The sequence below is a fragment of the Salvelinus sp. IW2-2015 genome, linkage group LG10 (assembly GCF_002910315.2).
Source record: "Salvelinus sp. IW2-2015 linkage group LG10, ASM291031v2, whole genome shotgun sequence".
Classification (NCBI taxonomy): Eukaryota; Metazoa; Chordata; class Actinopteri; order Salmoniformes; family Salmonidae; genus Salvelinus; species Salvelinus sp. IW2-2015.
This window is the reverse complement of record NC_036850.1, coordinates 22,110,269-22,130,353: the sequence shown is the minus strand read 5'-3', so window position 1 is coordinate 22,130,353 and position 20,085 is coordinate 22,110,269. Positions and strand designations below refer to the sequence as shown.

Below are 20,085 nucleotides of genomic sequence, written 5' to 3'. Positions count from 1 at the left end.
TGAATGAGTAATGATTTGATATTGTAGCTTTAAATATCCACTGTGTGATGGGAATGGAGCTCTTCCTCAGCTGAGTGAATAGAGCACCATCCTAACTGCCTTCTTTCCAACTTGTTCTCCCCATGTCTCTCAGGGGCCATCACAGAGTAATTGCTGTATTACAGTGGAGTTTGGGCTCATCTATAAATGATCAGGGCTCTATAATAATCCTCTGACCTGGGTTCATCTGAATGCTCACACACAGAGCACCAAACACACACATTCTATTTATTTATATAAATAAATAAGAGAGAGAGAGAGCGAGAGAGAGCGAGAGAGACAAAGCAAGCAACTGAGCCAGATATTGATCTGAGGTCAGTCTAATTATTCCTGTGGTGATATCTCTCTGGTGCTCATCATGCTAAACCAACCAGCCTGCTCCACTCTGCTTTGCTCGGAGAGGATTAACAAGAGGCGACGCATACATTAGACGGCAAAAAGGAGAACAGAAATTCAGCAGAGCAGATACTTAGACAGTACAGGGCAAATCAAACACCTTAGAAATTATAGCAGTGCAATTTCCAATTTGTGCATTAGTTAATAAACATAATACCAGTGAGTTCAAAAAGACATGTCAAAGTCAAATGAATCCAAGAATCCAAAGAATGACTTTGAAAGACTGATCTTAGATATTGCTGTGTTTTCTATACCCACTCCTGGCTAACATATATCCATGTAGACCCTGCAGTTGGCTGGGGATACGATTGATGTACTAAAAGATTCAATTAAGAAAGGGAGCTTTGGAAATGGTTTGATGTGTCAGTGTCGGAGGGATAGATACTGTTAATCATGATGCCGACTTCTCCGGACACACAAACGTGGCTGATTTAAATGGGATTTATTTGGGAGAGAATGGCAGGTCCCGTTGCCGAGAGACACGTTGCCGTGGACACTGTGGTCGTCCCAATGAGAGATAAGAGCTTAAGCTGCATATCAAAGGGTGTGCATGTAGAGAGCGTGGCATGGCGGGCAGCTGTTGCCAGCCAGATTTGGGAGCCCACCGAGGCTCCATGGGGTGGGATGGAAAGGATCCCCCCCCCCCTTCCCCTCTCCCCTGTCCTCTGACTCCCTCATCCCCACATGTTCCCACATACAGCCACATCAAACAAACACATACATGGCACATCAAAACACACACAAGCGGATAAAACAGCCCGAAAAAAATCTAAATGCACAAACACCACAATGAGGAAATGTATGCATAAAAAACACCACGGGCAGAGGTCCTGCAGAAACAGATTCCAAGACACACAGATAGACGACCTGCAGTGTTTTAGATCACACACACACTCCCTCCCTCATCCATATACGTCCAACACAAATACGCACAGCACAAAGCCACACAAAGAGGAGTCAGCAGACGTATTTTAGGGAACAGGTTCATACTTTAATGAAAGGGTATCTCCCTTGGCACAGTTCTGCTATCAAATAAATAAAGCAATTAATCAAAAACCGTCTATATAAACTAAACAAAGTCATGAAAAAGCCATTAGTGAAAAGAGAGAAAGGGTCTGGTCTGCTATTGAGGAACTGAACAGCAAGTGCTAGACATGTTTCATTTACAACAATCACCAAGAAGAAGTGAAGGAAGTGCGAGAAAGAGACAACTATCCTTCCCTGCTAGCACTGATCGGCACAGCGGATACTGTAGAGAAGTGACAAAATAGTAGGCAAGTGTGATAGCTTGGCAAAAATACTGTATATTTGCTCAGTCATTCAATTATTATAAATACGTTTATTCCTTCTACACGATACTGGTATAACCTTTCTGCAGTCCATATACTATTTACATTAGTTTAACATGTAGATACATTCATTTTACAAAACATAACTTAGTGGTGGAATACAGTGAGAAAATTTAATTCAGTTTTGTCTGTAAATACCGAAATTGAAATAATTTACAGATGGAGAAGATACAGTGGAGCATTCTGGAGCAGAACTTTAGATGCCGGTGAAGCTGGAGTGTCCCTTTAAAGAGGCACAGTGCACTACTTTTGACCAGAAACCCTGGGCCCTGGTCAAAAGTTGTACATCATATAGGGAATAGGGCTGCATTTCAAACGCACCACAGAGATATCTGTTCCAGTGGCTGCCCCACTAATACCACAGTACTCTAGAGGCACATGGCACCATTCATCTAGTGTCTGTAGTGTTGGGGGAAGATGGTGGAGGGATTGTAAGTTTAACTGAGGATGAGAACCCAAGCAGATCCCTGCCTATTAGCCATGGTGTCTGTCTGAGGGGATCACTACAGACACCTTCACACACACACACACACACGCCTAATGAGGACCACCATGAAGGGAGACGCGGGCCCTCTGCCTCTCTCTGGCTTGATATAGTCCCCAATGCAGCACAAGCCATTTCCACCTTAAGCATGTCTATCCTATGGGCATGTGCTAGTATCAACACCTGTACTGTTTAGCTGTGGTGTTGCCGTGGTGTGAAGACTACAACATGAGTTATAGTATTGCGATGGGCCCTGTCAGATGGGGTGCTGCCATGCTAATCCAGACAGATGCTAGCGCCAAGCAGATCGCAGACCGGCAGCGTTCTAGGGGAGAGAGGGGCTGTGGAATGGGGTGCAGCTGCGTTCCCCTTGGGGGTGGCTGAGGTGGGTGACTGTGTCCTGTGGTGAGGCCARCCTGACTGGTGCCTCTGCTAATGCACAGCCTGCAGCTGTGTGAGGGAGCGCAGCACTGGAGCTCAGGACAAGCCTGGAATGTACCAGATTCCCTCAACTGACCCAAAACACATACTAACGGAAACTTGAAGTAAAAGCTCTAAACCTATACATGACCCAGAGTGGAAAGTTGGCTTTGATGTCCACACACCTGGTGTGAGGTTTAACACGCCTGTAGGGGCATTCGTGAACTCTTCACACCTGCTAAAAACGCATAGCCAGTAGCGAGGTATATTAGCTCATACTGACTACCAATGTTCCCTCTAAGATGCGCGAGAGACCAGGACTGCCATGCAGAAGAAATATCAGCCCGCAAAGAGAAGCAAACTTTCTAGAGTTTTCCCCATTAGTTAACACGATCAACATTTCCCTTTACTGTGGGAATTGTGATCCAATCAATGCAATATTAGCCACTTTCAATGCAACATACCGAAACAAAACCATGCAAGAGATTTGTTGTAGGAAGAACGCATCGGAGTAGAATTGTATTGCATTGACAAGCACAACATAGGCCGTACTCTACACAGACCAGTGGACCATAACCAATCAGAGCTGCAGTAGGCCTATATGCAAATAGACCATTGCCATATATGGATCTGTGCCATTCACTTTGAACTGTTTATACAGCATGAGTGGTGGTGAGTAGATGAGTTTGTTTTGGGATCAAAGCCAGAGCTACATGTAGCGACATGTGTACCTGTGTTCATATCATTCGCTAGTTAGTCAGTTATTAGCCCAGTTATAGATCATTTGTAGTCAGCAATGGGGGAGTAATTGCTTCCTACAAGAGCACAAAACGTGTGCATTTCTAGACATCTTTGAAAAGCAAGTCAGGTAAATTGTATATTTATCTTAAAGGGGCAGTGTAGCCAATAGGCAGAGGGTAGAATATTTTGCCTGATTCTCTGTAATAATGGTATGTGAATAATGATGCTTTTCATTTTATAAAGTGGATTCTTGCATCAAACACAACATTTTCAATCACCTCCTTGTCTGAAGGACAAGTGGATAAACAGGTTATTGTCAAGCCCTGCATGTACTTTTCAAAAGTCTCATAGAATGTAGGCCTACATTGAACACCACACATTGTCTGCTACTGTAGGCTGAACGATAGAACAGCTATTCCATGTTAACATATTATGGCATGAATTGTCTCCATTGTTTTTGATGGTTGGCCAGTCAAGAAGGCCTACATTATTATCAAATAGCCACAGTAGCCTACTTGACCACTGTTAAAGGTGTACCCTAGCGGGTACAGCCTCAGTGTTCACATTAAACGCACTTCGTAAGTTGCACCGAATTTTCACAATGTTCAAGTTTGCACTCAGCAGACCTAAAATTTGCTCAGTGATGAAAAAAAATAGAGGGAACATTGCTGATTACAGTATTATCCTCTTTACCCTGACCAGATGATACTCGGTCAGGAGCTCCTGGACCCAGATGCAGGCATACCGTAGTGAACTGTCCTAAACAGTGGTGGTTGTAAGGGCTCTGATGGTTCACCTAGGGTGGGAGAAGATCTGAGAGGTCCTGTGTGGTTGGAGCTGCCTGCCCGACAGCAGGCCTTCAGCAGGGTGAGTTATGGTCCTGGTGGAGCCTGCGGGCAGGGCCTGGTGTCACCTAGCACCAGAGGAATGAGACAGACAGCTGAGAGCCTCCACCCCGGGTCCAGCCAGCGTCATAAAGAGAAGCCTTGTTGCCTGAGTGCTGGGGACACATGGCGGCCTGGTGAAACAGGTGCTGACAGCTGGGGACAGGGGGATGCCTCATGAGGGGACAGCGGTTAGGGTCATGTGTTATGATCAGACCTGGAGGATCATGGGACTGCTGTGGATTGTCAACCACCACATACTTATTGAGAAAGAGCCTTACTGTGAACTGCTAACCACAACGATTAGACAGACACTGTTCAGAAGGCAGAGATGTACTTGAGAAGGTGTACACTGACCATTTGTGTGAAAGAACTGTGTGTGGTGATATTAGGTGGTGATATTAGAGGGAGTCAGAGTTGTATCTTTGATGGTCTAAATTGTATACATAGTGGTCTTTCAAGAGGGTACATCGGGAAAATGGAGTTGAGTGAGAAATAAATGTAGATTGTTGATACAAACGTTACATTATAAATAAAGCGTATAATGTTGATAATATATGTACATACAATATGTAGGTAAAACATGTAGGAACGTTTCAACACTATATTACTGCAGATTGTRTCATCYTTAAAAAATAGAACAAAATGTAACTGAAAAATAGCATCTGATTAATAACAATAATAATAACACCAACAATTCCATTAATAACACTAGAGGTAGCAGCTGATTACAGTCTTCTATTCTCACTGAACATTTCAACATYGTTCTCTCAGGGAGGGTMCTGTATTGCATGTGAGATTCAGGAGCTGGATGATCTTGTCTTCATCATATCCAGCCGATGCCTGTCAGTCCTCTGTTCTGACAGCCCAAAGTGTCTCCAATGCAACTGCACCCACAAGTGCTTTTCAAGTGGTTTTCAGTGGCGACAGGGGTGTCACAGCAGACAGGTAATACATGCACACAGACACCATACACCCAGACACCATACACCACACACTCATATGAACCAATGCACACATGCTCACACACACACACACACACACACACACACATTGTATATTCATACACACAAATGTACACATTTTTCTCTTTCGCACGCACACACACTCACTCTCTCGCTCTCTCTCGAACACAAACTCACTGGACACTGAGCATCATATATTTTATCTTTTTACATCAGTCTTTCCATCCAAACCAGCCCTTCACCGCCGATTCCCCTTCCCCAAAACATAGAGGTCTGTGAGGATGGCAGTGCCAGTATGGCTTCGTGAAGTCAGCTAGTCCATCAGAGTAAAGGGTTTCAGAGAACCAGACAGACAGAGAGGGATGAGAGGACTCCTCTGAAAGATTACAGCCAAGTCTCTTATCTCCTTCTGTTCCTCTCAGGCTCCCCTGTTACATCCCTCTGCCCTGTCCTGCTCCTGGTTCCTGGCACGCCTGAAGACCAAGACACTGTCCCGCTGCCTCACAGGGACTCTTCATGCCTGGACAACCCCATAATAACCCTCTCACCCTGCACCTCTCCCTGTCTGTCCAACTCCTCTTGATGTCCTGTCCTCTTAGTCCACGGGGCCATGCAAGACCCAACTCCCCCTGACAGTGACAAAGTTCTGGCTGTGCTGTTGCTGTGCTGTGTGGGAGGGGCCTGTCTGTCTGTAGAGTCTACTGGCCTGGCAGTGGAGCCAGGTTGAGGTGGGGCTGTGAGAAGGTGCTCTGGGGCCGGGGGCAGCAGGGCAGGGAGCTGGCTGGCTGGCTGSCTCAGGACTGGTAGAAGTGGTGGTAGTGGTGGTGGTGTTCATGGTGGTGATGATGCTCGTGCCTTTGAACCATCTGGGCCAGCCCTCCTTCATAGAGCAGCACACTGGGTAGGACCCTCACCTGCTCCTTCTCCACCACAGGCCCCACTGGAGCCCCCTGGGCTTGGTACTGCTGCTGGCCCTCCTTGGCCCTCTGCTTGTGCCTGCGGTAGGGGGCTGAGGACTGGTGGGGGGGGGCCTGGCTGGGTAGGGCCGGGGGAGGTGGGGCCCCTCTGCTCCTCATCACCCTGCCCGTGGTGGTCTGTGTGGGGTGCGTCCGGCTGTGGGTCTTGGGGGAGCGCAGGGCGTGTTTACCTGAGTCTTTACTCGGTCGTGGGGGACAAAGGGTGTCAGGGCCTGGGGYGGYRCTGCTCTCCATGGCCACCTGTGAKCGAYGGTGGTGGGAGTAGGTGTGGCCGTTCTCTGGTTCATGAGAGCGAGACCTGGTCTGGTTCGATGGTCGGGTCTGTGGCTCTGCTTTCACAGGCTCTGTGGTGGGGGCTGGAGRGGGGAGAAATACAGGTCAGGATAAATAACCCATGATGGGTCAATTGATACATCACTAACTTCATTGAAAGACTGAGAACTCATAAACGTTAATATTACTAGTTCCAATACTATTTTAATGCCTTTTTCCATTTTTTCTGCTTTCTTTTTTTCACGGGACAAAGAGTCTTTTTCTGCTTTGAACTAGAGGGTGTCACACTACAAAAATCCTCCCGTCAACACAGACATTTAAACAAAAGCAGACCCATATTAAACAGAATTTAATTCACTTCATGATGAGACCTGGCCCCTGAAGACATATCGTATTGTGCCCTGGTGGGTCCAGATGTTTTACTGGCCAGACCTACATGCCTGCCTCCAAGCAGGTGCTGGGGTAATGAAGGCCTCTCTTTATCTGGACACAGCTTCAAAGTACCCGGGTGCTGTGATCGGTCAGTGCCTCTAGTCTCCAATCTCTCCACCATCGCCCCCGGCTCTAGCCCCCCTCAATCTTCTGGCTTTCTACCCCCCCGGACCAGCCCACCTGGGCCAGCTCACCTGCTCCAAAGCGGGATGTGTAATTCTCGATGCCGGCCAGGTCTAGGTAGTGGTTCCTGCGCTCCAGGTTCTCATCCACACAGTGGCGCTGGCAGCCCCGACTCTGACCCTGCTGGGTCAGAACCTGGTGCTGGATAGTGTGGTGGTCACTGTGATGGCGCCTGGAGGGGAGAGAGATGAGACTTTACAACAGCTTGAAGCAGTTTTTTAGCTCTCTAAGATGCATTGCAAAACATACATTCTGTCGGTGTCAAAATCAAGATTGTTATTAGTGTCAAAGATGTACAGATGTACATTATTGTCTTGTAAAACCTTGATGCAGGCTGTAGAACATATGTTACCTGAGGAGGGCTCGAGACTTCTTCTCTGCACTTTTAAGGTCTTCAATGCACTTGTCAGTCTTGGTTCTGGGGTGGGGCATGTCTGTGAGAGAGCAGGACATTATCAAAAAGAGCAGCCACACACACACACACAATTTCTCTCAGAAGAAAGAAACCTTTGTTCACTGCCTTTTACTTTGAAGATCTATAAAATACAAAAAACAACAATGCTTCATTTATTTACTCCAGGTCTCATATAAGACACAAAGAAAAAATATATACAGTACCAGTCAAAAGTTTGGATACACCTACTCATTCAAGGGTTTTTCTTTATTTGTACTATTTTCTACATTGTAGAATAATAGTGAAGACATTAAAACTATGAAATAACACATATGGAATCATGTAGTAACCAAAAAATGTGTTAAACAAATTTAAATATATTTGAGATTCTTCAAAGTGGCAACCTTTTTCTTTGATGACAGCTTTGCAGATCCCTGGCATTCTCTCAACCAGCTTCACCTGGAATGTTTTTCCAACAGTCTTGAAGGAGTTCCAGCATATGCTAAGCACTTGTTGGCTGCCTTTCCTTCACTCTGCACTCTGTCCAACTCATCCCAAACCATCTCAATTGGGTTGAGGTCTGGTGATTGTGGAGGCCAGGTCATCTGATGCAGCACTCCATCACTCTTCTTCTTGGACAAATAGCCCTTACATAGCCTGGAGGTGTGTTGGGTCATTGTCCTGTTGAAAAACAAATGATAGTCCCACTAAGCGCAAACCAGATGGGATTGTGTAATGCTACAGAATACTGTGGTAGCTATGCTGGTTAAGTGTGCCTTGCATTCAAAATAAATCACAGACAGTGTCACCAACATAGCACCCCCACACATCTTCCTCCATGCTTCACGGTGGGAACCACACATGCAGAGATCATCTGTTCACTCTGCATCTCACAAACAGACAGCGGTTGGAACCAAAAATCTCAAATTTGGACTCATCAGACCAAAGGACAGGTTCCCACCAGTCTAATGTCAATTGCTCGTTTTTCTTGGCCCAAGCAAGTCTCTTCTTATTGGTGTCCTTTAGTAGTGGTTTCTTTGCAACAATTCAACCATGAAGGCCTGATTCACGCAGTCTCCTCTGAACAGTTGATGTTGAGATGTGTCTGTTACTTTAACTCTTTCTGAGGCTGTTAACTCTAATGAACTTATCCTCTGCAGAAGAGGTAACTCTGGGTTTTCCTTTCCTGTGGCGGTCCTCATGAGAGCCAGTTTCATCATAGCGCTTGATGTTTTTTGCGCCTGCACTTAAAGAAACTTTCAAAGTTCTTGACATTTTCCCGGGTTGACTGACCATGTCTTAAAGTAATGATGGACTGTCGTTTCTCTTTGCTTATTTGAGCTGTTCTTGCCATAATATGGACTTGGTCTTGTACCAAATAGGGCTATCTTCTGCATACCACCCCTACCTTGTCACAACACAACTGATTGGCTCAAACACATTACGAAGGAAAGAAATTCCACAAATGTACTTTTAACAAGGCACACCTGTTAATTGAAAAGCATTCCAGGTGACTACCACATGAAGCTGGTTGAGAGAATGTGCAAAGCTGTCATCAAGGCAAAGGGTGGCTATTTGAAGAATCTCAAATATAAACTATATTTTGATTTGTTTAACACTTCTTTGGTGACTACATGATTCCATATGTGTTATTTCATAGTTTTGATGTCTTCACTATGATTCTACAATGTAGAAATAGTAAAAATAAAGGAAAACCCTGGAATGAGTAGTTGTGTTCAAACTTTTGACTGGTACTGTATATATAACCCAGAGTTTATTAATGAAGTGAGATATGTTGTGGTTTGAAATTAGCATGAAGACAGACAGTTAATGGTTCGTTTTCAAAGCCTGCTTCTTTTGAATCGCTTGACGTTATAAATAGCCCCAACAACAGATAAACAAACAGGGCATCATATTTTATAGCAATTTTTTATTTATTCTCAATACTTGTTTACCAAGTCGTCAGTTAGAAAAGTTACATTGAATGTAGCTATATTTTACCGACAGCTCTGAGAAGTKGGGGGTGAGGGAGAAGAAGAAACACTTTGGAGAAAAATAAAATGGTTGTGGATATCAAAMGGAGTTGGTGCATCTCTTAAGGTTTCTTTCAGAGTATTTGAAGGCACTGGGGGGTTCTCAGCTCTGTCACTACTCCCATCATTAAAAATGAACCCCATTGTGCCGGAGAGATAGGCAGAGAGTGAGAGAGAGAGGAGTCTGACATGCCTGAAGCAGGTGCCTTTCCGCATGACAACAAACAAGACTCTGGATGTGCTGACAGCAGAACAGTCAAGTAGGGGAGCCCAAAGAACACCGCTCTCTCTCCTCCCCCCTCTATCTCCCCCTTCTGGTCCCCTGTCTCCCCATCCTCCCTCCCTCCCAGCCCTGTGATCCTCTCCCAGCCTGGTGGTTACCTGCGGGGTCCTGAGTGCAGCTCCGCCAGCGCTGGCTGGAGTCGGGGGCCACGGAGAGCTTGACCCGCAGTGTCTTGCTGCTGCTGGGGGAATGGTTGACCGACGTGTCCACCACCTCATAGATGGTGTGGAGCAGGCTGGTGATGTCCTGAGGGGGGAGGAGAAAAAAAAGAGAGAAAGAGAGAGAGAAAGAGAAAGAGAGAGAGAGAGAGAGGGTCTGAGTTAGTGCACAGCCGACAACTCAGTTACTGTAGTCTGTCTAGCATGTTACAGGCAAACAGGAGATGAAGAGAAGAACATGCAGAGTTGTCAGTTTTATTTCAGTGTTCTCCCTGTAAAGTGATCAGGCAGGGAGTACAAAGAGGGAGTACAAAGATGGGATAAATGCATGACAAGATATGTCTGGGAGRTGGGAGGAGAAGTGCTAAAAGATTAACTAATGCACAACCCACTCTATAGCAGCTCTGCTCTTAATAGATAGAGCCTTCATTACCCTTTCTCTCTGTAGGCTTCTTATGGTGGTTAGTGTAACTTTGGAAGTAGTTCAATTAAGAGCTTTTAAAAGTATTCTTCCTCTCAATATCTCTCTCTTTCTCACTCTTTGAATGAGTCGAGTAGCTGAGGGCCATAGCACAGACCTTTGCCTCAGAGCTAAGAGTCAGACATAGACAGAATAAGAAAGAGAGAACATAAGAGGGAAAATCCTGTAGGATGGGATTCCTGTAGAAAGGCCGAATAACAGCCACACAAAGTCAGTGAGCACAGAGCAGACATCTGAAATCTGTACTCGCTTAAGTCTTTAAAAGCCTGTTCAGGAAGAGAGCAACATGAACATCCACAGATGGATCAATAGCATAGTATGTTTAATTATACATATTTCAAGTCTTGTTAGCATTTTCCCTCTGAAKGTAATTACTGCATTTCTACTAATGTTCCCTGGACCGCCACTGCCAAGAAAAGGGGCTTACAAAACCACTCAGAAATTGGGACCTTTTGGGCCTGTTAGCCTAGCTTCTGCTCTCACTCCTCTAAAACGTCCAAATGCCTGCATTCCTATTGCCTTGCCTCTCTCTGAATGCAACATAAAGGCCTATTATGAGCTCTTTGGGGACTGGTACCAGATACCGTTTCAAACACTAAGACGCAAAAAAGCCTCCTATGTCATTTTTAGTTTCCATTTTTTCATACGTCTSAAGAAATAAAGAAAGGGAGCTGGAGAAGAAAGCTATTTCCTTCTTCTTCTTCTTTTTGTGTGAGCTGCCGCCTGATGTGCCGCGGGGCCATGGGCGATGCCAAAGAAACTGGAGATCCAACCATCCCACCACACAGAGGACAGCTTCAGTCTCTTCACACCGTTTCAACTCAGCTCTCCAAAAATACAGGCCTCTCTGACTGCACTGCTCAGATCTTTACAAGGCAGCAGCCCGCCACTAGGTATCTATCGCTGGRAAGGAAAAWGTCTCTTTGGTTCCTAGTGGCTGTATTATTGAAATGGATGAATGTAACTTCATCKGATTGTGTCTCACTTAGTCTATGTATGTGTATGTGTGTATTAGATTGAAAGAGGAAAAGATCATGAGCGGGTAAAGAAAAGGAAAGTGCCCTGTTATGTGTTAGAGTATGTTTGAATATAAAATATGTTTGAACCCTTACCTCYCTGGTGACCTTGCCATTGTTGTCAAAATCATACAGCGTGAACGTCCACTCCTGTCTGTTGTCTTCCTCTACAGAGACGGCACACTCAAGCTCCTGAAACGAATCGCATTGCAATATAAGTATCAATACATTCACGACTGTGTGCAAGATGTGCCTTCATTCCATCCCTGAAAGAGTATTATATTGTCGCTCTAGTTTTTCCCAGAAGCACTAATAAATGGKCCATGTTGGTGGTTCACAGTTYAACTTCACACTCACTTCAAACTGGAGCTGTTTCTGTGTGCCTGTGGGCGCCTGGCTCGCTCTCCCCTGCATCTTCTCCTCCACACAGCAACTGTCCACCGTCTTCTCCGGGGGCAGAGCCACTGTAAGAACACACACGCAACCAAATGATCAAATACAAGTTTACTGGTCGCGTACACAGTTTAGCAGATGTAGCAGGTGCAGCGAAATGCTAATGTTACTAGCTCCTAACAATGCAGTAAAATGTCAAATAAAATGTAAGGAAAGAAAATACAAAAAAGACAAGAAATCAATAACGGCGGGACGAATCTGATTAACAACCCAAATAGCACTGTAGCAGTAATCAAATGCCAAACTATATGTATGTACACCGGGAGAATGTACACAAGATCAACTAAGAATGATATGTATAGCAGTAGATATGTACAGCAGTAGATATGTACAGCAGTAGATATATTACAGTAAGCTACGTCAAGAATCAAGTGTATAAATAAGCATAAGGCACAGACACAAAATACTTCGGGGCTTGGATGCAAATCATTGCCATGGGAAAGTGCTAGCATAGCCCCAGGAATGGGAGAGGAGGTGGATGAATAGAACATGGAACTGAACAGACATAACATGCCCTACATGCCAAGAACAGGACATGATGCTACTGTATAATGTGGCTTAAGATACTACATTCTAAAGTGGGAACATCATCTGATCTGAACATCAAAGAACCCCATGGGAGCCCTGCCTCGGTCTCTGTGCCCACTGTAGCTGAGCTCATAATGCTGGATGTTTCACTGAGTATTATAGCTTCCAGACATATAGCTCAGACACACAGCSCCCATAGGGAGGCCTCACCTCGTCTGTCACACACACATCCTATTCCACCGCTACGCACATCCTCATCAACAGTAGGCCCCAACTACAGTATCAAACCCTTATAGTGTGTCAGCCCACCAACATMTCMTACTGTAACATGTCACAGTCCTTTCATATCCTCTCATCACATCCTAATCCAACTAAAACCTCTGAGATGTTTCAGACCTGGGTACTACAAATGAAAGAGAGACTGATAGGCCACGGGCAGAGGCCATGAATACACAGTCACTCCATGGGTCCAAGTAGTGCACTATTTACAGAATAGGGTGGCATTTCATTGGGACGCAGTTGGTGGCCATTTGGTTTTGCTCCTGCCCGACCAATCAGGAGATGGCTGGGTTACTGCGCATGCACACACACACACACACACACACACACACACACACACACACACCTCCCCCCCAACCCCATGTTGCACTTTGAAGTTCCATTCTCAAACCTTTTGGCCGAGGATCAGACCAGCCGGCTGTAAAACAGAATCACTAATTAATTAAGCCAAGTCAAATCTGAAACAGCATTTGTTGTGGTCGCCAAAGGAGCAGACAGACACAACAGCCTCGTTCTCTTTCCTCCGTATCCAAGCAGATCAAAGAGAGAGGAACATGTCTGTCCCGTCTCCCGTCCCCTCGGCTGCAGGCACAATGAAAGGCAGCGTCCTGGGGAGCAAAAACTTTTTGAAGGTGGAAAATTGAACCCTGTCTTTTGATCATCACAGATGCTCAAAGGTACCATTGTACCATGCGAGGGGGCAAATCTGTTGGGTAACAAGCCCAATGTGGAGATGGTGATGCTCATCTCCAGGCTAATGAAAAGACCCAGAGGAATACTGTAGGCTATGTCCCAGAGGGCACCCTATTCCCTATGTAGACATAATCTGCTATCTCCCTCTCAGACTGACCCCCTCATCACTGAAATACAGTCGGCCTGCTCTTTATGAGTGGAACTAAATGCTGCCAGAGGATTGGCTGGTGATCTGATGGGAGTGGAGGAGGTACTGGGCTGGGACTCTCACAATGCCATCATGCCTGATCCAACAGCCCTGCCATTACACACACAAGACCGCTGTCACACACTCTCAGACCATCCACACAGAAGTGAAAGCTGAGAGTCAAGCAAGTGTGACCAGACACAGAGATACAGGTTTATACAGCTGTTTGGGATTTCTAAGCCTCAGTTAATGGCCTTGTGAAAACTACATTTGAAAAGGCACAGAGGATGTAATTGCAAGATCCAAAGAGTCAAAACACACTACCATCTTGGATCCCTTTTGCTTCATCCCTCTTTGCAATTTTGCCAGCAAGTTCAAACTTTCTTTGAAAATGCTTACTGAAAACCTGAGGAAAGACAAGCTTTCATATGTGCTTTGGCCTAACGATCATCTGTAACCTCTCTCTGGCTCTCTATGTCTGTCCACTTTCATTCCTGGGATATAAAGAATCAAAAAGCCGGAATGCTCCATAACGGCTTTCATTCAAGTTTAAATGTGATTTAAGAAATCTGTTAGTGAACCCCCAGGTCTAAAGAAGAACTACTTTGATAATAAGATGTCTCTCGTAAGTTCTGACTGAAATGTACCTCAAATAGTACTTACAGAGTCTGTAAGAGAACCATGGTGTGTCTACTCCTCTTAGAATGAGGGGAAGAGAAAGGGACCAAGATGGCTCCTAAGCTGACACGGAGGGATTTTGACATGAACAAGGTCTGGTGTGTGGTCATCTAACATGATCATAATTACATGTTCTATAATAGGTTGTATTTATAGTGCTTTTCACCAGGTCTTTAGGCACTTTTATGAGGAGAGGACAGTGATGAGGACCAAAGCATACCTGGCCCACCCCTTAAAATAAACAAGCCTGAGCTAGCTCAACTCAACGACAAAACTAGCCAGCCGAGACACCCTGACCCACATATCTGGGCTGGTCCCATCCCAGTCTCCCCTGCTGCCAGTTAGGTAGCACAACAGAGCTCTGGGCTGGTCCCATCCCAGTCTCCCCTGCTGCCAGTTNCAGATCAAAGAGAGAGGAACATGTCTGTCCCGTCTCCCGTCCCCTCGGCTGCAGGCACAATGAAAGGCAGCGTCCTGGGGAGCAAAAACTTTTTGGAGGAGGAAAAAATAACCCTGTCTTTTGATCATCACAGATGCTCAAAGGTACCATTGTGCCAATCGAGGGGGAAAATCTGTTGGGTAACAAGCCCAATGTGGAGATGGTGATGCTCATCTCCAGGCTAATGAAAAGGCCCGGAGGAATACTGTAGGCTATGTCCCAGAGGGCACCCTATTCCCTATGTAGACATAATCTGCTATCTCCCTCTCAGACTCTGCCCCCTCGTCACTGAAATACAGTCAGCCTGCTCTTTATGAGTGGAACTATATGCTGGTGATCTGAAGGGAGGGGGAGGAGGGACTGGCACTCTCACTATGCCATCATGCCTGATCCAACAGCCCTGCCATCACACACACACACACACGACCGCTGTCACACACGACCGCTGTCACACACTCTCAGCTTTCATCTCTGTGTGGTTGGTCTGAGAGTCAAGCAAGTGTGACCAGACACAGAGATACAGGTTTATACAGCTGATTGGGACTTCTAAGCCTCACTTAACGGCCTTGTGAAAAGTACATTTGAAAAGGCACGGAGGATGTAACTGCAAGATACGAAGAGTCAAAACACACTACCATCTTGGATCCCTTTTGCTTCATCCCTCTTTGCAATTTTACCAGCAAGTAATTTTTTAATCCTCACAACCTCATTTGAAAATGCTTACTGAAGCCCTGAGGAAAGACAAGCTTTTATATGTGCTTTGGTCTAACGTTCATCTGTAACCTCTCTCTGGCTCTCTATGTCTGTCCTTTTCCCCTTCAACAAACCACTTTCATTCCTGGGTTATAAAGAATCAAAAAGCCGGAATGCTCCATAACGGCTTCCATTCAAGTTTAAATGTGATTTAAGAAATCTGTTAGTGAACCCCCAGGTCTAAAGAAGAATTGCACCAAACGGTAATCAAGAACTACTTTGATAATAAGTTGTCTCTCATAAGTTCTGACTGAAATGTATCACAAATAGTACGAGAATCATGGTGTGTCTAGTCTTCTGAGAATGAGGGGAAGAGAAAGGAAGCAAGATGGCTCCTAAGCAGACACAGGGAGGGATTTTGAAATGAACACAGTGTGGTGTGAATGGTCATCTAACGTTATCATAATTACATGTTCTATAATAGGTTGTATTTATAGTGCTTTTCACCAGGTCTTAACTTCTTATGGCCGGGGGCGCTATTTTCACGTTCGGATGAAAAGCGTGCCCAGAGTAAACTGCCTGCTACTCAAGCTCAGAAGCTAAGATATGCATACTATTAGTAGATTTGGATAGAAAACACTCTGAAGGTTCTAAAACTGTTTGAATGATGTCTGTGAGTATAACATAACTCATATGGCAGGCAAAAACCTGAGAAAACAAACAAACCAGGAAGTGGGAAATCTGAGATTTGTAGGTTTTCAAGTCTTTGTCTATCCAAGTTAGTGTAAATTTGGTCTGATTGCACTTCCTAAGGCTTCCACTAGATGTCAACAGTCTTTAGAACCTTGTTTCAGGCTTCTACTGTGAAGGGGGGGGGGCGAATAAGAGCTGTTTGAACCAGGTGTCTGGCAGAACGCCATGAGCTAAGTCAGGCGCGCGGCCGTGAGAGCGAGCTCTGTTCCTTTTCATTTCTAAAGACAAAGGAATTGTCCGGTTGAAACATTATTGAAGATTTATGATAAAAACATCCTAAAGATTGATTCTATACATCGTTTGACATGTTTTTACGAACTGTAATAGAACCTTTTTGACTTTTCGTCTGGACTTAGTGCTCGCGCGTTGTGCATTTGGATTACTGGACTAAACGCGCAAACGAAAAGGAGGTACTTTGACATAAATGATGGACTTTATCGAACAAAATGAACATTTGTGGAACTGGGATTCCTGGGAGTGCATTCCGAATTAATATTTATAATGCTATTTCTGACTTTTGTTGACTCCACAACATGGTGGGTATCTGTATGGTGGCTGAGCGCTGTACTCAGATTATCGCATGGTGTGCTTTTGCCATAAAGCTTTTTTGAAATCTGACACAGCGGTTGCATTAAGGAGAAGTATATCTTTAATTCCATGCATAACACTTGTATCTTTTATCAACGTTTATGATGAGTATTCCTATAAATTGATGTGGCTCTCTGCAAAATCACTGGATGTTTTGGCTGCAAAACATTACTGAACATAACGCGCCAATGTAAACTGAGATTTTCAGATATAAATATGAACTTTATCGAACAAAACATACATGTATTGTGTAACATGAACTCCTATGAGTGCCATTTGATGAAGATCATCAAAGGTTAGTGATTCATTTTATCTCTATTTCTGCTTTTTGTGACTCTGTGGCTGTGTTTTTCTGTGACTAGGTGCTGACCTAACATAATCAGCTGGTGTGCTTTCATCGTAAAGCCTTTTTGAAATCGGACACTGTGGTGGGATTAACAACAAGTTTATCTTTAAAATGGTGTATAATACTTGTATGTTTGAGGAATTTTAATTATGAGATTTCTGTTGTTTGAATTTGGCGCCCTGCACTTTCACTGGCTGTTGTCAAATCGATCCCGTTAACGGAATTTCAGCTGGAAGAAGTTAAGGTACTTGTATGTGGATATTTTTATTTTACCTTTATTTAACTAGGCAAGTCAGTTAACTTCTCTGCGCTACGGATCCCTTTAGCGGGATAATCTTCCTAAACAACCGCTGAATTGCAGGGCGCAAAATATTACTACAAATATTTATAATCATGCAATCACAAGTGAAATATACCAAAACACAGTGTAGTTTGTTTTGGGGGATGCCTTTCCTCCCTGATTCCTTAATCCAGGATCACACCACACAGGGGGAAAACAGAATAGATGGAGGTGGGTTGCAAAGCACAGAGGGGGAGGGGAGGGCCGGGTGAGAGAAAGGGAGGAGGAAAGGAGAAGGTAGGTAAAGGGGGAGGGAGGGGTTCCATACATCCACCTCATCAGCACATTTGAGAGGGGAGGGAGGGGGTCCTACCTTCTAAACGGTAATGTTCATCACCGATTCCCTCTGCACACGCCTTGTCCAACACATCCTGGAGGAAGAGGAACAGAGACACATTTATTGTAGTGCATTTGTCACGGACCATGCACAACAAATATATATTCCACCAGATTTAGCTACAGAGTTTATTTCCATGTTTGTAGAGGAAGTAGAGAGGAAGAGTACAGTCACCATATAAACAAAGTATTCTAGATAGACACTGGAGATCTACATTAGAGCCACCAATACATCCTGGCATGGCTAAATCCAAATGACAGTATTCAGCTCTATATATTTAGAGCTTGTTTGTGAGATGAAGCTGAGCAGAACCAAAGTTAGAGAAGACAGTACTGTAATTGAAGAATCTAAACAGAGTGAGTGTATGACTGACTGCCACTGATACACAGTACTGGAGTTAGTCAAAGAACGGTCTCAATCACTGGTCACAATTACACTCTTCCTGTGGGGAATCCTGTGGGGTTGTCTGTGAGGTTATTTTCGTGACGGGGTCTATCGTCATTGGGGGTAGCGATACGCTGGTGGGATTCAGTCCACCCGACCCGAGCCCCTCTCCTCTCCTGGCAGCCGTGTCTGTGAGTGCATACCAATAGGACTGCGTGATATGTGAGCACAGGGCTTAACCATGGAAAATGCCAACTCAGGTGTCTCCGTGGCATTAAAGTCATCTGGCCCAATAACCATTACACACACACACCCCTGAGAGTTCTCGTTCGCACACCCCTGATCTGAGAGTTCTCTTTCACACACCCCTGATCTGAGAGTTCTCTTTCACACACCCCTGATCTGAGAGTTCTCTTTCACACACCCCTGATCTGAGAGTTCTCTTTCACACACACACACACACATCGGAAAAAGCTCTCTCTCTGGCATTGACATATATACTACTGAAAACACTCTCATACCGTAAGCCTACACAGATATACACCCAGAGACATAGTAACTACATGATAAACACAGCAATCAAATCAAAAACCACTAAAACAACACCTGAGCTGCTTGATCTAGTCTATGTGGAGCTACTAGCTCTCAGTGTCTCTCCCCCCTCTCTGTATCGCCCCCCCCCCCCTCTCTGTATCGCTCTCTCGTGAAAAATACACTAAAATAAATGTGTCTCTGTTTCTCTTCTCCAGGATGTGTTGGACAAGGCGTGTGCAGAGGGGATCAGTGATGAACATTACCGTTTAGAAGGTATGACCCCCCCCCCCACTAACTCGAAATGTGCTGATGAGGTGGATGTATGGAACCCTCCCTCCCCCTTTACCTACCTTCTCTTTCCTCCTCCCCTTTCTCTCACCCGGCCTCCCCTCCCTCTGTGCTTTGCAACCACCTCCATCTATTCTGTTTTCCCCTGTGTGGTGTGATCTTGGATTAAGGAATCAGGGTGGAAGGCTTCCCCTTCATCTGAAAAGAGCACCAGACCTCTGTGCTACCTAACTGGCAGCAGGGGAGACTGGGATGGGACCAGCCCAGAGCTCTGTTGTGCTACCTAACTGGCAGCAGGGGAGACTGGGATGGGACCAGCCCAAGAGCTCTGTTGTGCTACCTAACTGGCAGCAGGGGAAGACTGGGATGGGACCAGCCCAGATATGTGGGTCAGGGTGTCTCGGCTGGCTAGTTTTGTCGTGAGTTGAGCTAGCTCAGGCTTGTTTATTTTAAGGGGTGGGCCAGGTATGCTTTGTCCTCATCACTGTCCCTCTCCTCATAAAAGTGCCTAAAGACCTGGTGAAAAAGCACTATAAATACAACCTATTATAGAAACATGTAATTATGATCTGTTAGATGACCACACAGCAGACCTTGTTCATGTCAAAATCCCTCCGTGTCAGCTTAGGAGCCATCTTGGTCCTTTCTCTTCCCTCATTCTACAGAGAGTAGACACACCATGTTCTCTACAGACTCTGTAGTACTATTTGAGGTACATTTCAGTCAGAACTTACGAGAGACATCTTATTATCAAAGTAGTTCTTCTTTAGACCTGGGGGTTCACTAACAGATTTCTTAAATCACATTTAAACTTGAATGAAAGCCGTTATGGAGCATTCCGGCTTTTTGATTCTTTATACCCAGGAATGAAAGTGGAACAGACATAGAGAGCCAGAGAGAGGTTACAGATGATCGTTAGGCAAAGCACATATAAGCTTGTCTTTCCTCAGGTTTTCAGTAAGCATTTTCAAAAGAAAGTTTGAAACTTGCTGGCAAAATTGCAAAGAGGGATGAAGCAAAAGGGATCCAAGATGGTAGTGTGTTTTGACTCTTTGGA

At 45.0% G+C, this 20,085-nt stretch overlaps 1 protein-coding gene across 1 annotated transcript in view; it reads right to left on the bottom strand.

Moving 5' to 3' along the window:
* Positions 1-1,404: 1,404 nt before the first annotated feature.
* The window catches only part of nkd1 (NKD inhibitor of WNT signaling pathway 1), a 60,908-nt gene continuing 42,227 nt past the window's right edge, over positions 1,405-20,085 (bottom strand). The window contains exons 4-10 of the mRNA XM_023995720.3: positions 17,799-17,856; positions 11,866-11,972; positions 11,605-11,700; positions 9,952-10,099; positions 7,496-7,577; positions 7,155-7,315; positions 1,405-6,611 (exon numbers count right to left, since the gene is read on the bottom strand). Coding sequence (XP_023851488.1) covers positions 6,073-6,611; positions 7,155-7,315; positions 7,496-7,577; positions 9,952-10,099; positions 11,605-11,700; positions 11,866-11,972; positions 17,799-17,856 — 1,191 coding nt within the window. The 3' untranslated portion in view covers positions 1,405-6,072. The remainder of the gene's footprint in view (positions 6,612-7,154; positions 7,316-7,495; positions 7,578-9,951; positions 10,100-11,604; positions 11,701-11,865; positions 11,973-17,798; positions 17,857-20,085) is intronic.